Consider the following 15,757-nt stretch of genomic DNA (forward strand, 5'->3'; position numbering starts at 1 on the left):
TCAAACATTACATAAATACTAATTCATATGATAACAAATGTATATTATTATAAATTATTAATATGATGTTAACACGTTTGAAATATTTTAAGGGAAAGATTCGTTAAAACTTAAAACTCGATTTAATATAAAATAAAAATAACCATAAAAACACATAAATTTAAAAAAAAAAAAAAAAAAAATCACAAACAAGGAAAGTAACTGAAGAAGATGGCATCTTGATCTTCATCTGACTCTTCATGTTCTGTGTGACTCTGTCTTTGCCTTCTTTTGTCTATCCAGTTTTTCCGCTAAAATCTAAACTCTTTCCTCCACCTTTTATCTTCCTTTGATCCTCCACTTAATCATATCTTCTGTCTCTTTCTCCTCTTCAAACTTCTCTTACTCACTCTCTTCCTCATTGCCCCTTGTGTTTCTGTTGTGTTTGTTTATCTAATCTTGACTTTTTTTGACCAAGTTTCAAGTGTTTGGTTTTTGTTACCCGTCCAAAGCTTGCATTTTTCAAAGTTTAGTTGTTGTTTAGTTTTTATTTAAGATTCCAATTTCAAGTATTTCTTTGCTTTTCTCATCTGGGAATCTTCTAGAACTCGCATTTTTTGAATCTTTTCTTGGTTCACTTCAGCTATTGTGTGAATTCTTGTTGAAATAAGCCATTGAGTTGAAGTTTGAGTTTATATTGAAGCCTTCTATTTTAAGTTTTTCTTTGTTTTTCCCATCTGGGTATTCTCCAAAGCTTGCATTTTTTGAATTTTTCTTGGTTCATTTCAGCTTCATTTGTGTGAATTCTTGTTGAAATAAAGCCATTGAAGGATACCCACTTGAGTTTTTGTTAAAGCTTTCAAATTCAAGTTCGTCATTGTCTTTCCCATCTGGGTATCCTCTAAACTTTCCTTTTAAACTCTTTTATGGTTCATTTGAGCTCCATTTGTGTAAAAAAGTGTGTTTAACTTGGCCATTGAAGGATACCCATTGATTACTAAACTAAAAGATCAATTATTTCCCTCTTTCCCCTTCTGAATATCCTCCGAAACTAGCATTTTCCATGTTTGTTTTTTCTGATTCATTTCAGCTTCATTTGTATGATTTCGTGTTAAAATAAGTCATTGAAGGACATCCATTTGATTTCTGATCCTGTCTTTTTCTCCACTTGCTGTTACTTATTAAGCCACAATTCAACTTCTTCACTCTTTTTCCCTTCTGGGTATTCTCTTGAACTTACGTTATTGAACTTTTTCTTGTTGCTTTCAGCTTCATTTGTGTAAACTATTGCTCAAATAAGCCACAGAAGAAACTCCGTTTGATTTATACTTAACCTTTAAATCCTGCTTCTTGTAGCTTGATGTGGCCTCACTACTTTGCTTCTTTCTCTTGATTTGTGCCTATTTTCTTCTACAAGTCAAATCAATCTCTAAACTTCACTTCCACATCTTGATTCTCTCCACAACTCATAAATACTTGCATTTCTTTTCACAATTTTTATCGGATTTGTGATCTTTTTATGTTGGAAATAGAAACAATTTGTTATGTCTTATTACAGCCATCCAGACTCATCTAATTGTTGCCCTTCATCAACATCTTCAACCGCTACAGCTGAGCTGAAGCTTTACCAAGCTTTTATTTTTTCTGTTCCAATTTTCTTCACTTTTATCCTCCTCTTTTTGTTCTATTTGTTCTATCTTCGCCGCAGGCGAGTTGATTGGGCATCTCTTCGAATGCGAAGCTCTCTACAAAACAATGACCTCTCAAGGGTATGCATTTGATCATTTTGCAATGAATTTTTTTTCTTCCAAGTATTTATATTATTTTTGTGTATATACCTATGTTTGGATTGGTTTTTGTTTTGGTTATTGACAGGCTGAAATGGGGTTAAAGAAAGAATTGAGAGAGATGTTGCCTATTATTATATATAAAGAGAGCTTCTCTATCAAAGACACACAGTGAGTGAACTTTCTCTAATTATGTTGATTTTAATTATCGCACTTGTTAAGGCGTTTTATGTAGGTTGTTTAGCTGGGTTGGTAGTTAATCCCGGCCCACACCACCACCATTGATTTATCAGGCACTTTTCTTCCGTAATATTTTAAGAAGTAGATTTATGTTGTTATTACTTTATTTAGAGGAATAACTTCTGCAGGTTTGTTAAGACAAAATGTGATCTTCCTTGAGGTCCTGAAAACATTTTTATACCGTAAGCATTTTATATGCTGGGACCAACATGACTGAATGGTTCTGTAATTAACCTCTGGCCTGCACCTTGGAGTAGTATCCCTCTATAGCAATGAGTAACAGATCAAATTAGCATTTTCTTTCTTCCACAAGGCCGAATCAAATATCTGGTTATCCCTAACCCTGCAACGTGTGCCAATCGGTTTTGGCTTAATTATGATGCGCATGCCACTTGAGACATTTTATGAAAGTATTCCAAATTTGAAGTGCGTGTTGATCTATGCTTATTGATATTCAAGATTTATGGGATAATTGCTGTTTCAGCTTTTTAGTTTGATACATTATGACTTAGACGTTTCTTCAATAGTGTGGAGATAAAATAAAAGGAAAAATGGGCCAAAAAGATTGCCTTCACTGTTTAGAATGAAAGAAGAATTGTGATGAACACTATATATGCCACATCTTCACTCAAACGTGTCATCAAAGAAAAAGCTGACTGCGTTTTGAAATACCATTCCTACTCATACAACGATTTATTATGTTCTGATTGCATTTATGTCAATTAGATTATACTGAAATCAGACCAGTTTTCCATACATAATTCTACAAAGTAAATAGTTGCTTGCATGGAATCTCCTGATATGGATTTATAGAAAAAAGGAAATGAAGTTGCTGTGTATATTTTTTATATATGTGAAGAGTACAATATGTAGAATCAGTAAACATGAATAGGGAAATTGAAGCTTGCAAGCTTTCGGCATTCCTTTACTAAATAGACATGCTATTATTGTTGCAGATGTTCAGTTTGTCTTGCGGACTACCAAGCAGAAGATAAACTTCAACAGATACCCGCATGTGGCCATGCATTCCACATGGATTGCATCGACCACTGGCTTGCCACCCACACCACTTGCCCACTCTGTCGTCTTTCCCTCATTCCTTCTCCTAAAGCTCCTAGTGAATCACCTGACATCCAAGAAGAAACTAGTCGAGAATCTTCTGCCATGGAGAATAGTGATGGAGCATCTGATCAACCAACATCTGAGGCTTGTGAAGAAACTCAAGCTTCAGAACATTCTGAGTTGAGGGATGGGAATACAGGAACAGCCCAAAACAATTCTGAAGAAGAGGAAAGAAGTCCTCAATGTGTTGACCAAGGAAGCGAATTTCAGGATACAAGGGATGAAAGTAAAGAGCATGAGCATAGCGGACAGATCACGGGTGAGTTGTAGTTCCTTCCAAACTTGCTTAGTTGATATAATTAGGCCCATTTCATTTTTTACTTATTTGTGTGACAAATGCAATTTTCTTCAATTGACTAGTTTTGACTGTGCTGCATTCTGCCTTGACGCACATAAATTATACTGATTCTGATTCTGAAGCTGAATGATGTTGAGATGTTAAACTATGCAGAATACTTCAACTTCAAGACTCAGTGAGAACATATTAAATAACCGAATGGCATCTTTTTATTTTTTATTTTAAATTAATTGAACTAAAGTATAATTCAGCCAAAATGGGCATACTAAATTATAGTAGTTGTAGTTGCTAATTGATTTGTGCAAAGACCATCATACGGAGACCTTGATTGATTTAGTTACTAATTTATCATTTCTTGTTATTAATTTAATCTTATAACCAGCCACAAGCACGTTCATTTGATATAAATTAGAGTAACCAGAAGCTGGATTTTCATTTTTCTGTGGTCCGTGGTAAACCGGGAAGGCCTTCTTGTTTTTCCATTTATATAGTATCCAGACTTGTTTATGCAAAAATAAAATCAAAGTGTATTATAGTTGGTGACATATTTTGATCGTGTTTGATCTGCTTGATATCATGCACACACCATAACAGTAAAGTCACAATGATGAAACCTAATGCCATCACGCACACCTATTCTTCAGGCAAAACCAGTTGAGTAGCACGAAACTTCTGAGATGACAAATTCTCATTTGCCAGGTAAATGTAATGAACAAATCATTGTTCAACTAATGCTTCCTCGCCGTTGTGACCCCGGGCTCGAGGAACTGATCAATGACAAGGATTTTCGAAGAAAAATCCGTGGGCAGAGAGAAAGGAAAGAGCAAAAGTGGATGTTTTGGGATGGATATGGCTTATTAATGATGTTTTGTTTAATTTAATATATATTATAAGGCTTCTTTGTATTTAACTTGGAACTTCTATTTACAGAGGGTACATTGTATATGTGCAGTTTAAAGTGTAATTTGAGATATATAGTTAAATTTGGAGTAAATATTGAAACTAGTTGAAATTTATTGAAACTTCTGATCTTCGATTCAGCTCAGGTTGTTCATACTCAATGACACATCATCAATTTATGTGAAAGCACTTTCTATAATATAGAAGTCTATTAAGCGATTTCCATTTTGAAAAAAAAAAGTACTTAAATGTTAAATAAGGAAGCATAGGGATAGCTAAGAGATGTTATTCCACTTCTTTCTCTTTGAATGTTCTAATGTCACTGAAGCTGAAGGCAAGAAACTGTGGCACTTTTGAGCATTAAGTATAATCAACACAACTTTTAAGAGGGTATTGTCCAAATGTACAAGCTGGATGCCTGGATCCACAGTTTTAAACAGGAGTAAGAATAAAAATGCACCAAATAAGGACATAACTAAACACCAACAGATCGAGTATTCAATGCCCATACAAAATTAACCAACTCTTCCGTCACCTGATTGATTCCTCGACTCGTAGAAGAGTCTCACAGTTTGATAGATCAAAGAAGGTTCAGCCATTGCGCCATTTCCGTAATCCCCGCACGCCAGCTTTTTTGTGACAGGTGGGATGAGAGAAATACCAAGCTCATCAATTGACATAAGGTGCCGCTCTGTGAAAGGATTTTTCCACATGAAAGTGTTCATGGCAGGAGCAATAAAGAGTGGTTTGCTATAGTCCCATGCTCGCACAACACATGTTAGCAGATTGTCGCACAGTCCTCCAGCAATCTGTAATACACAAGCAAAAATAGAGAACAAAAACAGTCAAATGAAGCCACTCACAGCAGGTACATCGGACAGTGACCTAAAAATCACACTATTATACTCAAAACAAAACATTGCTTATATATGACACTCTTTTATTACTCAGCAAAAGCACAGACCTTCCAGATTTCACTCCATGTCTTAAACAGAAGGAGCCAGCAGAAATCTGCACAGGATTCATCGCTAGAAATTTTGAAAAATCATGGTAAATACTTCTAATTTTAAGTTTTAGATCACAATGCCAACTTAATAATTGGAAGCGAGATAAGCATCCACAATAGCAATCTAGTGATCAGAAAGCATGCTGTAAGACATTGATATGCTCTGATCAGAGTGCATAAAGGAACACAGAAATTGGTTCCTAGTATACAAGCTATAAGACATAGAAATCAATGCATTCAATATGAACACATAACAACCTAACAAAACAGTGAATTTGTTTCTGATTATTTTGTCAAAATCTATTTCAAGGAATCTATTTCTTTCTCATTCTGTCAATTGTGCATGCTCTTCTAACACATCTGACTACCAATGAAAACATAATAAATAATATGGGAAATAGGAATTCCAAGATACAAAAGGAATTACCTTGCCAAGTGTGTTTGCGGACAATGGGGCAATAACCATTATATCAGCCCAGCGGCGGAGTTCAATGTGTAGTACACTATCACCTATTTTGTTCCAGCTGGACCATTCATCATCATCAGTGTAAAAAATCACCTCCTTAGGAAGTGATGCTCTATCAATGAAGTGTAGAGAGGACTTTGTGGCCACTGCTCTCACTTCTGCCCACTCTGAAAAACTATGGCAGAGATTCCCAAACTTTATAGCAGCTACACTTCCACTTGCAGCAAGTAAAATACGGGGTTTCCTCAGACCAGCATTCATTTGAATTGTCTCCCTCTCTGCACTCATAGTTTCTGAGTATTGCATAACCTACATAACAAAAAGAATCCCCATTTATATTAAAATTTTCAAAAAACCTTGAATTATCATACTGTTTAATAAAGAGCAAAAACAGTAAACACTTAGGTAGACCTCCTCACAGTTTCATTATATACACAACTAAGTTTTCTTTCTTCCTGGGATAGGAAACAACAAAAGTTGTAACTTGGATCACAATAAAATATAATGATCAAGAGAACGATTACCAACCTCATAGTTATTCTCAGGTGAAAAAGATATTCAAATAAATTAAACAAACGGAATAAGGACTGACGACTAGTCATTAGCTCGACAAAATGTTAAATCAAGCTGATGACTAGTCGTTAGCTTAACAAAATGTTAATCAATGCTAACAACTTGTCATCATCCGTCCAGAGTCCAGACATTAAAAGTTTCAAGACCTTGCACCTACGAATTTGATCCACCCTTAATGACAGAGATAAAACTATTTTTTCTTCCGTGCAAGGCATCCCTTACTCTTAACAGAACCAAGAAATGAACAACTCCATATTGTCAAGAAAAATCAAAATTAAACTTTTAAAGATTCATTTTCCATCCTAATATTCTTACTTAAAGTTTTTATTGAAAAATGCGAAAACAGTTTTGATGTGCCTTGCATAATGTTTCAAAATTATAAATAAGAAATCCAAAGCTAATTTTGTGCCAGAACTCATCAGTAAAACCAACCCTTTCCCACTTCTTAGGCCTCAACAGAAACAGCGAGTCCGTCTTGAAAGGCCATCAATTGAAAGCAAGCAGGTGACCTACATATGTTACAAAAGATAAAAAAAATATTAAGAAACCTGAAAATTCTAAAGAAGCTTAGCAAAAATATTCATTCAAAAAATGTGCCATGAAAAACAGTCTGCTATACCCAACAAATCCTAAATATTTCTTCTATTTTCTAGCTGGAAATCGATAATAAACAAAATTATACCCCGATTTTGCATATTCAACCAAAAAGTAATCCCACAAAGAAAGAATACTAACCCATTAGCAGTGACAACATCCTTCTTTGAAATAAAAATTCCCAATCAGAAAATCAAGTCAAAGTAAAGCAAACTCATGATCCAACACTAACAACAAACAAAAATAATTAAGAAAAAAAGAAGTTGAAGGGAGATAGAGTCACACCTGGAGTTGGTTGAAGTCTTGAAGAGGGTTTAATGGAGTTTCAAATTTAGGTTTGGAGCCAATTCATTAAACAGATTAATTATTTGTTTTACTTTTCGTGAAAAGACTATATTGGCCCTGCCTTACTTGACCAATTTGTATGGCTCTACTTGAGGGTAATTTGGGGAAGTGAAATTTATTTTCTAAATTTTATTACTTTAATAAAAGAAAATTTCTATGAAATCAATACGACAGAAAATGTATTTATTTGTTTGTGTAAATAATTATAAGACACACGTTAAGATCTATTTTATTTTAATTTGTTAAGTGATATGATTTTTTTTTTTCATATCAATTTGAAGAGGAGTTGACATCCAAATGAAGATCAAAATTGGACGCTTACTCTCATGGAAGGGAAAGAGAGACCCCCCCAAAGGGTTTAGCCTTGTGGTTTACCGGCCACTTTAAGAGACTTAGTTCGATCAGTGAGTATAGGATAAGAGCTCAAAAAATGCTTTGGGCAATTTAGAGGTTTATGTGATAAATTTGGTGCTGTAATTGCAATAAAATAAATCAATAGGGACCAAAAAATAAAGAGTAGAATAAAGAGGGCTAAGATAATGGAATCTTATTAGCTCTTCTCAATTCAGTTGGTATAAAATGAAAGAAATGGTTTGAATTTATAGCCTACCCACCTCCCAACAAAATCAACTTGAGCATTTAAATTCATTTGAGAGATATTTTTTTTAATTACAAAAATATATTAATAATTTTTTTTTAATTTAAAAAAATAAATCTGGTCTCCAATTTTGGCTGTATGAGGGTACTCTTGACACCATTACAATCACCAAAGGTGATCTATACGATGGTGCTAGTATAACGCTGGCGTTGGGGCTATAATCCCTACACCATTGCGTAAATTATCACACAAGAATCACAATGTGTCGTTAACGACAACAACGTCATCATTGTCAGAGACTAACTAGTGACTCCGTTGACCAATTTAAAGTTCTAAAATTATCAAAAAGATCATTTTATAAAGTAATTTTAGAATTTAGATTGATCCTTAGTATATTATAGTAATTAAACTTTCACAAGTCAACTTTTGATTTTAAAAAATTATTCTAACCTGCTTTTAAAAGCCTTTTATAAAATACTTAATTTCGTAATCAACTTTCTATATAATAACTTTTGAAATGAATTTACCATATATTTATTGTTGTTTGCTTAAAAATAAATAATTATTTCTTAATTTATAGTAACTCCAAACTAAGCCTGAGTGGCATATGTTTTAGTGATTATTCCTCGTTGGCATCTTCTTGATTTCAAGAGTTTGTTTTTCTTAATATATATGTTAGAGAAGTTTCCCATGTTAAAGAATGGAGGAGCTGGCTTATCTGAATTTAACTTATTTCTTTTTCTTTTATCTTTTATCTATGCTTTTGTTTCTGTTGGTATTTATTAGGTCCGAATCACAACTTATAGAGAAAATAATTCAAGATATTTTGAAGAGATTGAATCATATGTCCCCAAGTGATAATAATGACTTGATTGGAGTAAATCTAGCATCGAGAAAATTGAGTCGCTGTTATGCAATGGGTCAAGTGATGTTTTCGGACTAGGTATTTGGGGTATTGGTATAGTTAAGACAACTATTTCCGATGTTGTGTTCAACAAAATCTTAAGCCAGTTTCAAAATTCTTGTTTCGCTTACAATCTCATAGAAGAATAGATAAATGTAAACTACTTCAATTGCGAAAGAAACTTCTTTCTACTATACTAGACAGAGGGAAATCCTAATATAAGACTCATCTTCACCAAAGAAAGGTTTCAATCAAAAAATGTTCTTATTGTTTTTGATGATGTAACACAAGGAAAACAAATAGAAGATTTAATAAGAGATTGCAAATGCTTGTTCCCTGGAAGTCGAATCATTGTAACAACAAGAGATAAGATAGTGCTTAAAAACTGTGGTATAGATGAAGCTTATTAATGGAAGCTAGATTGAGGGATTAGGTCAAGGTGATTCTCTTCAACTTCAATCAGTATGCTTTCAAACAAAACCCTCCCTCCAAAGACTACATAGAGCTCTCGGAAAGGGTAGTTAAATATTGTAAAAGTGTTCCATTGGCGCTTAAAGTAATCGTTTGCTTTCTATTTGATGGAAGACTACAAGATTGGCAAAGTGCATTAGTTAAACTAGAAAGAACTCTTCATATGGATATCCATAAGTGTATTAAAAGTAAGTTATGATGGACTAGATGATCAAGAACATGAGATATTTTTTGATATTACATGATTTCTTAAAGGGAAGGGCAAAAATTGTGCAATAAAATTCTTGGATGCCAGTGGCTTCTCTGCTGAGATTGGGATAGATGATCTCATTGATATGTCTCTAATAAGTGCATCAGATAAATTACATGATTTGCTTCAAGAGATGGGCAAGGAAGTTGTTCGTTTTCTCGAAAAACGCAGTCGGTTGCGGCACCATGAAGATATCATTCTTGTATCGACAAAAAATACGGTGAAACCAAAAGGAATTAAGTTATTATCTTTATTCTATGCATTTGAGATTTTTAATTAATTGATCACTTAGTAGTTATTATTAACTTTTATAAATGTGATTTTAACTTGTCATTTGTTCATGATTATTAGGGAACCAAAAGAATTGAAAGCATAGGCTTGGATATGTCTAAATTAACAAAGGACATACACATAAATTCTTGTGCCTTCAGAAAGATGCGTCCATTAAGATTCCTCAAATTCTATAGCTCATCATGGTGCTCAGCGCAACAGGTGCATGCTTCTCAATATCTCCAATGTAGCTCAACTGAGCTAAGGTATCTTTACTGGATTGGATGCCCGTTGAAATCACTCGAAACAAATTTTCACGTAGAGTTCCTTGTTTCACTTGTGTTGTGTCATAACAAAGTTGAACATCTGTGGGATGGTGTCCAGGTAAATTTTTATATTTATTTGGCAATCTTTCGATAGTAATTTTTTCCTCAGCATCTTGTTAACTTAACAGAACTTGACGTCATTTACTTTAAGCATCTAAAAGGGATTCCGGATCTTTCACTAGCCCCGAATCTTGAGAGATTGAGTCTAGAATGTTGTGAAAGTTTGGTTGAGGTTTCCTCGTCTATCCAATATCTCGATAAGCTAGTTATCCTCAATCTAAGAGATTGCAAAAGCCTTGTCAGTCTTCCAAGTAGCATTCATTCAAGATCTTTAGAAAAGGTTATTCTCTCTGGCTGCTCAAATCTCAAGACAACACCGACATTTCCAAGTAACATGATACTTCTATATTTAGACAGAACAGCAATAAGAGAATTTCCCTTGATTGAACACCCTTCAAGACTATGTACATTACATATGGAAAACTGTTCAAGGCTTGAGAGTATTCCCAGCAGCTTTTGTAAGATGAAATTTCTTAAATATCTTACTCTCTCTGGTTGCTCAAGACTGGAAAGATTGCCCGATGAATTCGGAAACTTGGAAGCTTTAGAGCAACTTCAAGCTGATGGAACTGCCATAAGAGAAGTACCATTGTCCATCACACATCTGAGCAAACTTGGACATTTGTACATAAAAACTCGATCATTAAAGGGTTTGGTATTGCCTTCTTTATTAGGTTTGAGCTCCTTGACATTTCTAAATCTGAATTGCTGTCGAATCATCGAGGTACCTGATAGTATTGGCGAGTTATACTTAAAAGCTGGAAAAGTAACTCGCCCGGCCCAGTCTGCGACGGGTTACTAATTTTAGCAGGTCGATCCTAATCCGCCTGCCAACAAAGGCAGGCCGGGTTAAGCCTACCATTTTTGGGGGAATGGCTGGCCCAGCCCGGCCTGCCAACCCTAACCCATTAGGTTAGGCTGCGGGTTGGGTCGGATTAGCCCTCTTTTTTTATTTTTTATTTTATTTTGTTTTATTTAGTTAACTTTTTAAATAAATAATAAATAATTTATAAATGAATAAATTATAAATGTAATTGTTTTTAGTTAACTTTTCAAATATCAATAATTCAATTAAATTAATTTTTTTTGTTAACATTTCAAATATTAATTCAATTTTATACAATAAAATTGTAATATAAAAAAATTAGATTTATTCATTTATTAAAAAATAAAATATAATAAAAAATTACAACAATTACTGTCTCGTTAAAAACCTCATCAAGAAAAACTCAATAGAAAAAAATCTTAGTAAAGAAAAAAAAGTACAATAATTAGGACTGTTAACGAACCGAGCCGAGTTTTTGGATTAACGAGCTCAGCTCGTTAAAAAGAAAAAAAATCAAGTCGAGTTGGAGTTGAACCGAACCTTTAATTTTCTGACTCAACTCGACTCCTAAAGAAAAACAAAAATTTTGAGCCTGACTCGCGAGCCAGATAACCAGCTGAATTTTTTTTTAAAAAATTCGGCACAGATTTTCAACCACTCATTTATTACTCTCTCTTTGACATTGATTTCTCTTATATTTTTCCCTTTCTTTCCTTCTTTCTGCTCTTCTTCTCTTTTTCCCTTTCTTTCCTTCTTCCTGCTCACGACTCTCTCTTCTTCTTTTTTCCCTTTCTTTCTCCCTGTTTCCCTTGCGAGCCAGTAAAAAGCATACAAATTTTCTCTTTCTTTCCTTCTTTCTCCTTTTTTTCCTAATTTCTTTTTCTTTCTTTCATTCTTTATCCTTGTTTCCCCTGCACTCTCTACCAAGTCTGATTTCTTTCCTTCTTTCTCTTTGTTTCCCTGCACTCTCCACCAAATCTGACGCCCACAACTTGCCTAAAATGGTTTGGTTTGGTTTGGTTTTAGGGGAAAAGATTAGAGTCACGATTTTAGGGATTTTAACATTGGGGTGTTCTTTGTCATTTTTGCAAACTTTGTGTTTTCAAATTTTTCGTTTAATCCCCTATACTTAATAAAACTCCTAAAATACCCCTAATAATTCAAGTCTGGCTTGGCTCGCGAGCCTAACGAGTCGAGGCAGGCTCAAACTCGGCTCGTACTCTCTCACGAATTGAGTCGAGTCGGCTCGATTTCAGACGAGGTGAGCCGTTAACGAGTCGAGTCGAGTCGGCTCACGAGCAGCTCGCCTCGTTGAACAGTCCTAATAATAATTAACAATTAATTTACAAGTTACAATTTACAAAACAACTAATTTGGGAGTGGTTTACACATACAATATTGTATGACAAAATAAGATTGAATGATTTTAAATTTAAATTAAACTTACACTCAATCATCTTTTACCACATAATGCTATATGAGAAATATTGTATGAGAATGTTGTATCGGTTTGGGTCATCAATGGTCAATTTGTTAAGAAGTCGTTCTATAATGGGTCGTATTAGGACTTAGTCTTAAAAAATGTTTGATTTTTTAATTAAATATATTTTAGTGCTAAAGTATTTAAAAATTTATTATAAATAATAAATAATATTTTGGATTATCTTTTTTATTTTTTTAAATTTATGTAGTTTAATTGTGAAATGTGATAGTATCACAGTTTATTAGTATTTGTATAAGGTTTCATTGATGAAACTTTAGCAGAAGAATGAATTATATTTTATACAAGACATGGAAATTTGAGATAGACTTTAGTATTTAATTTTCTTATATTTTACGTACCATAAAAAATAATATAACAATGTGTCAAATTATATGATTACGAAGTTTTATATATTTTTAATATTATGATTACGAAGTATAGTTTAATATTATTGTGTAAAATATTTTGTAAGAGTTTGATCATAATAGTTTATTAAAAATTAAAAAATGGGGAAACTTGAAAAAAATAATTAGTTTTAACTTTTTTAATTTTTTTTTCTGCCAACCCGTGGTTGGCTGTTGTAAACAAAATAGCAACCCAGCCTGCCTGTGGGTTGTATGCTGGTTGAACCCTCTATATGCGGGTTGGGTTAGGGTTGACCCGTCTAACCCAGTCCATTTGTTTCACCTTTAGTTATTTCACTGCAACATATTTGGTAGAAACAATTTTAAGGATACCAGCAAACTCAAAGCCTTTCCAGTTAAGTTACCTTACTTAAAACGATTGTGGAATGCTTCAATCCTACCAGAGCTTCCAGGGGTACAAAAAATGTAGATGCCTAAAATTGTGTATCATTGGAAAAATTATGACATTTATCAGATCTATGCAGATTTAACCTCGCCAATTGTTTCAAATTTGATAGGAATGCACTGCAAGACAATTTGAAAGGTCTCTACTAAGAGCTCAAGAATGAAACCATGGATGATTTTCTCTCCTCTTACATTATTATTATATATTTCAGATGTTAAAATTATGTTATAATTATGATTTTCTTGGTATAGGATTTTATCAGAGTTGTATTTGTTATACGGAAATGAAATTCCAGAGTGGTTTATCTTTCAAGTTATGGGGTCTTCTATGAGTATCGAAGTTCCACCATATTGGGACCATAAAATCTTGTTTGGTTTGGCTTTTTGCGCTATTAGAGATTTCCAAATCTATGGCCACCAAATATTTCTCTGTTTCCTACAGTTTCAAGACCAAATACGGTTTTTAGACAATCACATTACTATGCTTGGGAAGCCTCTACTACTTTTGAGCCTTTAGCCATACAGCATGATCATGTGTTCATCGGATTTGTTTGGTTTACGTGAGGCGCATCAAATCAAGTTCATCGAATTTGAGGCTCACAATGATGCAGGGAGTTCATGTCTTCAATGCAATTTATCAACCATGGTTTTGGACACCATTGAACGACCCTTAAAGAGTGAGCTGAAATACATGGTGAGTGCGTGCTTTGCAAACGTTTTATGAAAACATCATATAACGATAAACATTCATCGAAGCAAGTAATAACTATTCTGATTTCCGAAACATTTCTATACATATATTCAAAAATCTGAAGTCATCTCATGAGCTAGCATATCAATAATAGTTGTTCTGATATGTAAGACCCAAACATTTTTTATAACATTTTATATACAAATAAACATTTGCACTTATGTAGTCTTCTTTTAATAATATGGTATATAGATCTAAACCATCTCTCAATCTTATGCGAAAACTCTTATCACCACTAGTACCAGGGTAAATTCATCTTACTTGGCAAGATCTATCATCGTGCTGGTAGAACCACTAAATTCATCTTGCCAAGCGGAATTCGCATCTCTTGGCATTAAAACTGTCAAACCAACAAAATTTGCATCGCTCGGGCCAAAAACTAATTGTCATACCCAATGGAATTCACATTGTTCGGGTACAAGATCATAATCCATTATACCCAGTGAATTCCATCGCCATCAGAGCACTAAAATCAATCATACCCAATGGAATCGCATCGTTTGAGTAGAATATCATAATCCTCATACCCAGCGAAATTCGCATCACTCGCAAATCACTAAAATCAATCATACCCAACGGAATTCGCATTGTTCAAGTAGAACATCATAATCCCTCATACCTTGCGGAATTTGCATTGCTCGGGCAGAGCACTAAAATCGATCATACCCACATAATTCGCATCGTTCAAGTAGAATATCATAATCTATCATAATTGATATGAAGAACTGGGTACTTCGCGGGATGGTTTGAAAACCACTTCTATCTTTACTTTCCCAATCATCACTTTTTTCATAAAACCTTATACTCTTCTCAAAACTTATTATTTCTTTCTTTATTAATACATGTTTAAAATCATAGTACTTTATGAATGAAAATGGTAAACATGTAATTCACCCAAACCATTCTCAACTTAGCAAACTTATACATATCTTTTCATTATTCAAACCGCTTGCCCTATTAGAAGTAAAACTCATTTTGAAATATGAAATTCAACCAATACCAGCATACTAGGACAACATAAATCATTGAATTGAAACTACTTCATAATTCTTTCTAAAATCAATCAACAAAATTCAAGAAATAATAAATCAATATCATGCTTTAAGTGATAGCACATTATAAGGAATTTGAAACATCATTGGAAATAAACATTGCCATAAATTACTCAAACCATCTTTCTCATAACCATATACCTTTCATAAATTCTATGCATTTCATCATTTCCAAAAAGTACATAATATCCCATAACATCTCAAGTCTTGTAAGGACGAAAATGCAAGCTTTCAAATATGTTCTCAAAACCTCTCTCATAAAACAAATGCCTCCTTTCATTTGTAAGACAATATTATACTAAAATATCTTAATCAACATAGGGGTAAAAATATAAGTGTCACAAACATGTTTCAAATTGACAATTTCAACCCAAAATTTCCCCCTCTCATGCAAACACTTGTCCAAATAATCAAAGCCACTTTTATCCGTACAATTTCAATTTCAACCATCACAATATAAATCTCATCTTCATATATCAATTACAATTATGGCATAAATGAACATAACACATTTTGCAATTCATTTCATTTCTAATAAAATTGGAAAGAAATGAGATAACTTGCTAAAAAGAGTTTAAGACTAGAGTTGTTTTCAAGCCGAATTTTTATCTTAACGAGCTCGACTTGTGAAAAGGAGAAAAATTCGA

At 33.6% G+C, this 15,757-nt stretch overlaps 2 protein-coding genes across 4 annotated transcripts; one reads left to right on the plus strand and one right to left on the minus strand.

Annotated features, from left to right (window-relative positions):
- The first annotated feature begins 189 nt into the window (after positions 1 to 189).
- LOC116110062 (RING-H2 finger protein ATL7-like) lies at positions 190 to 3,556 on the plus strand. The gene is made up of 4 exons (XM_031396297.1): positions 190 to 1,748; positions 1,855 to 1,937; positions 2,963 to 3,387; positions 3,489 to 3,556. Exons 1-4 carry the CDS (start codon positions 1,524 to 1,526, stop codon positions 3,554 to 3,556), a joined length of 801 nt encoding a protein of 266 aa, XP_031252157.1. The 5' UTR covers positions 190 to 1,523.
- A 1,285-nt stretch (positions 3,557 to 4,841) lies between these two features.
- Positions 4,842 to 7,340, minus strand: LOC116110067 (probable phosphopantothenoylcysteine decarboxylase). Of its 3 annotated transcripts, none has more exons than XM_031396302.1 (5): positions 7,251 to 7,304; positions 7,107 to 7,126; positions 6,804 to 6,880; positions 5,760 to 6,107; positions 4,842 to 5,135 (listed from the first exon to the last, which is right to left on the minus strand). In XM_031396302.1, exons 4-5 carry the CDS (start codon positions 6,102 to 6,104, stop codon positions 4,842 to 4,844), a joined length of 639 nt encoding a protein of 212 aa, XP_031252162.1. In that variant the 5' UTR covers positions 6,105 to 6,107; positions 6,804 to 6,880; positions 7,107 to 7,126; positions 7,251 to 7,304. The 3 variants fall into 3 exon arrangements, with proteins under 3 accessions (XP_031252162.1, XP_031252161.1, XP_031252160.1); XM_031396301.1 differs by having other exon boundaries at positions 7,107 to 7,129; positions 7,251 to 7,276; XM_031396300.1 differs by lacking the exon at positions 7,107 to 7,126 and having other exon boundaries at positions 7,251 to 7,340.
- Positions 7,341 to 15,757: the final 8,417 nt, after the last annotated feature.

This window comes from Pistacia vera, unplaced genomic scaffold (genome assembly GCF_008641045.1).
Source record: "Pistacia vera cultivar Batoury unplaced genomic scaffold, PisVer_v2 Contig594, whole genome shotgun sequence".
NCBI lineage: Eukaryota > Viridiplantae > Streptophyta > Magnoliopsida > Sapindales > Anacardiaceae > Pistacia > Pistacia vera.

What these genes read in the sequence shown, in the direction of transcription:
- LOC116110067 (XM_031396300.1), bottom strand. Translation starts at nt 6,104, where the DNA reads ATGCAATACTCAGAAACTATGAGTGCAGAGAGGGAGACAATTCAAATG. An exon ending in CCGCAAACACACTTGGCAAG is followed by an intron (nt 5,136 to 5,759) that starts GTAATTCCTTTT and finishes TGTGTATTACAG; the next exon opens with ATTGCTGGAGGACTGTGCGA.
- LOC116110062 (XM_031396297.1), top strand. Translation starts at nt 1,524, where the DNA reads ATGTCTTATTACAGCCATCCAGACTCATCTAATTGTTGCCCTTCATCA. An exon ending in TTCTCTATCAAAGACACACA is followed by an intron (nt 1,938 to 2,962) that starts GTGAGTGAACTT and finishes TTATTGTTGCAG; the next exon opens with ATGTTCAGTTTGTCTTGCGG. An exon ending in GCATAGCGGACAGATCACGG is followed by an intron (nt 3,388 to 3,488) that starts GTGAGTTGTAGT and finishes TCAATTGACTAG; the next exon opens with TTTTGACTGTGCTGCATTCT.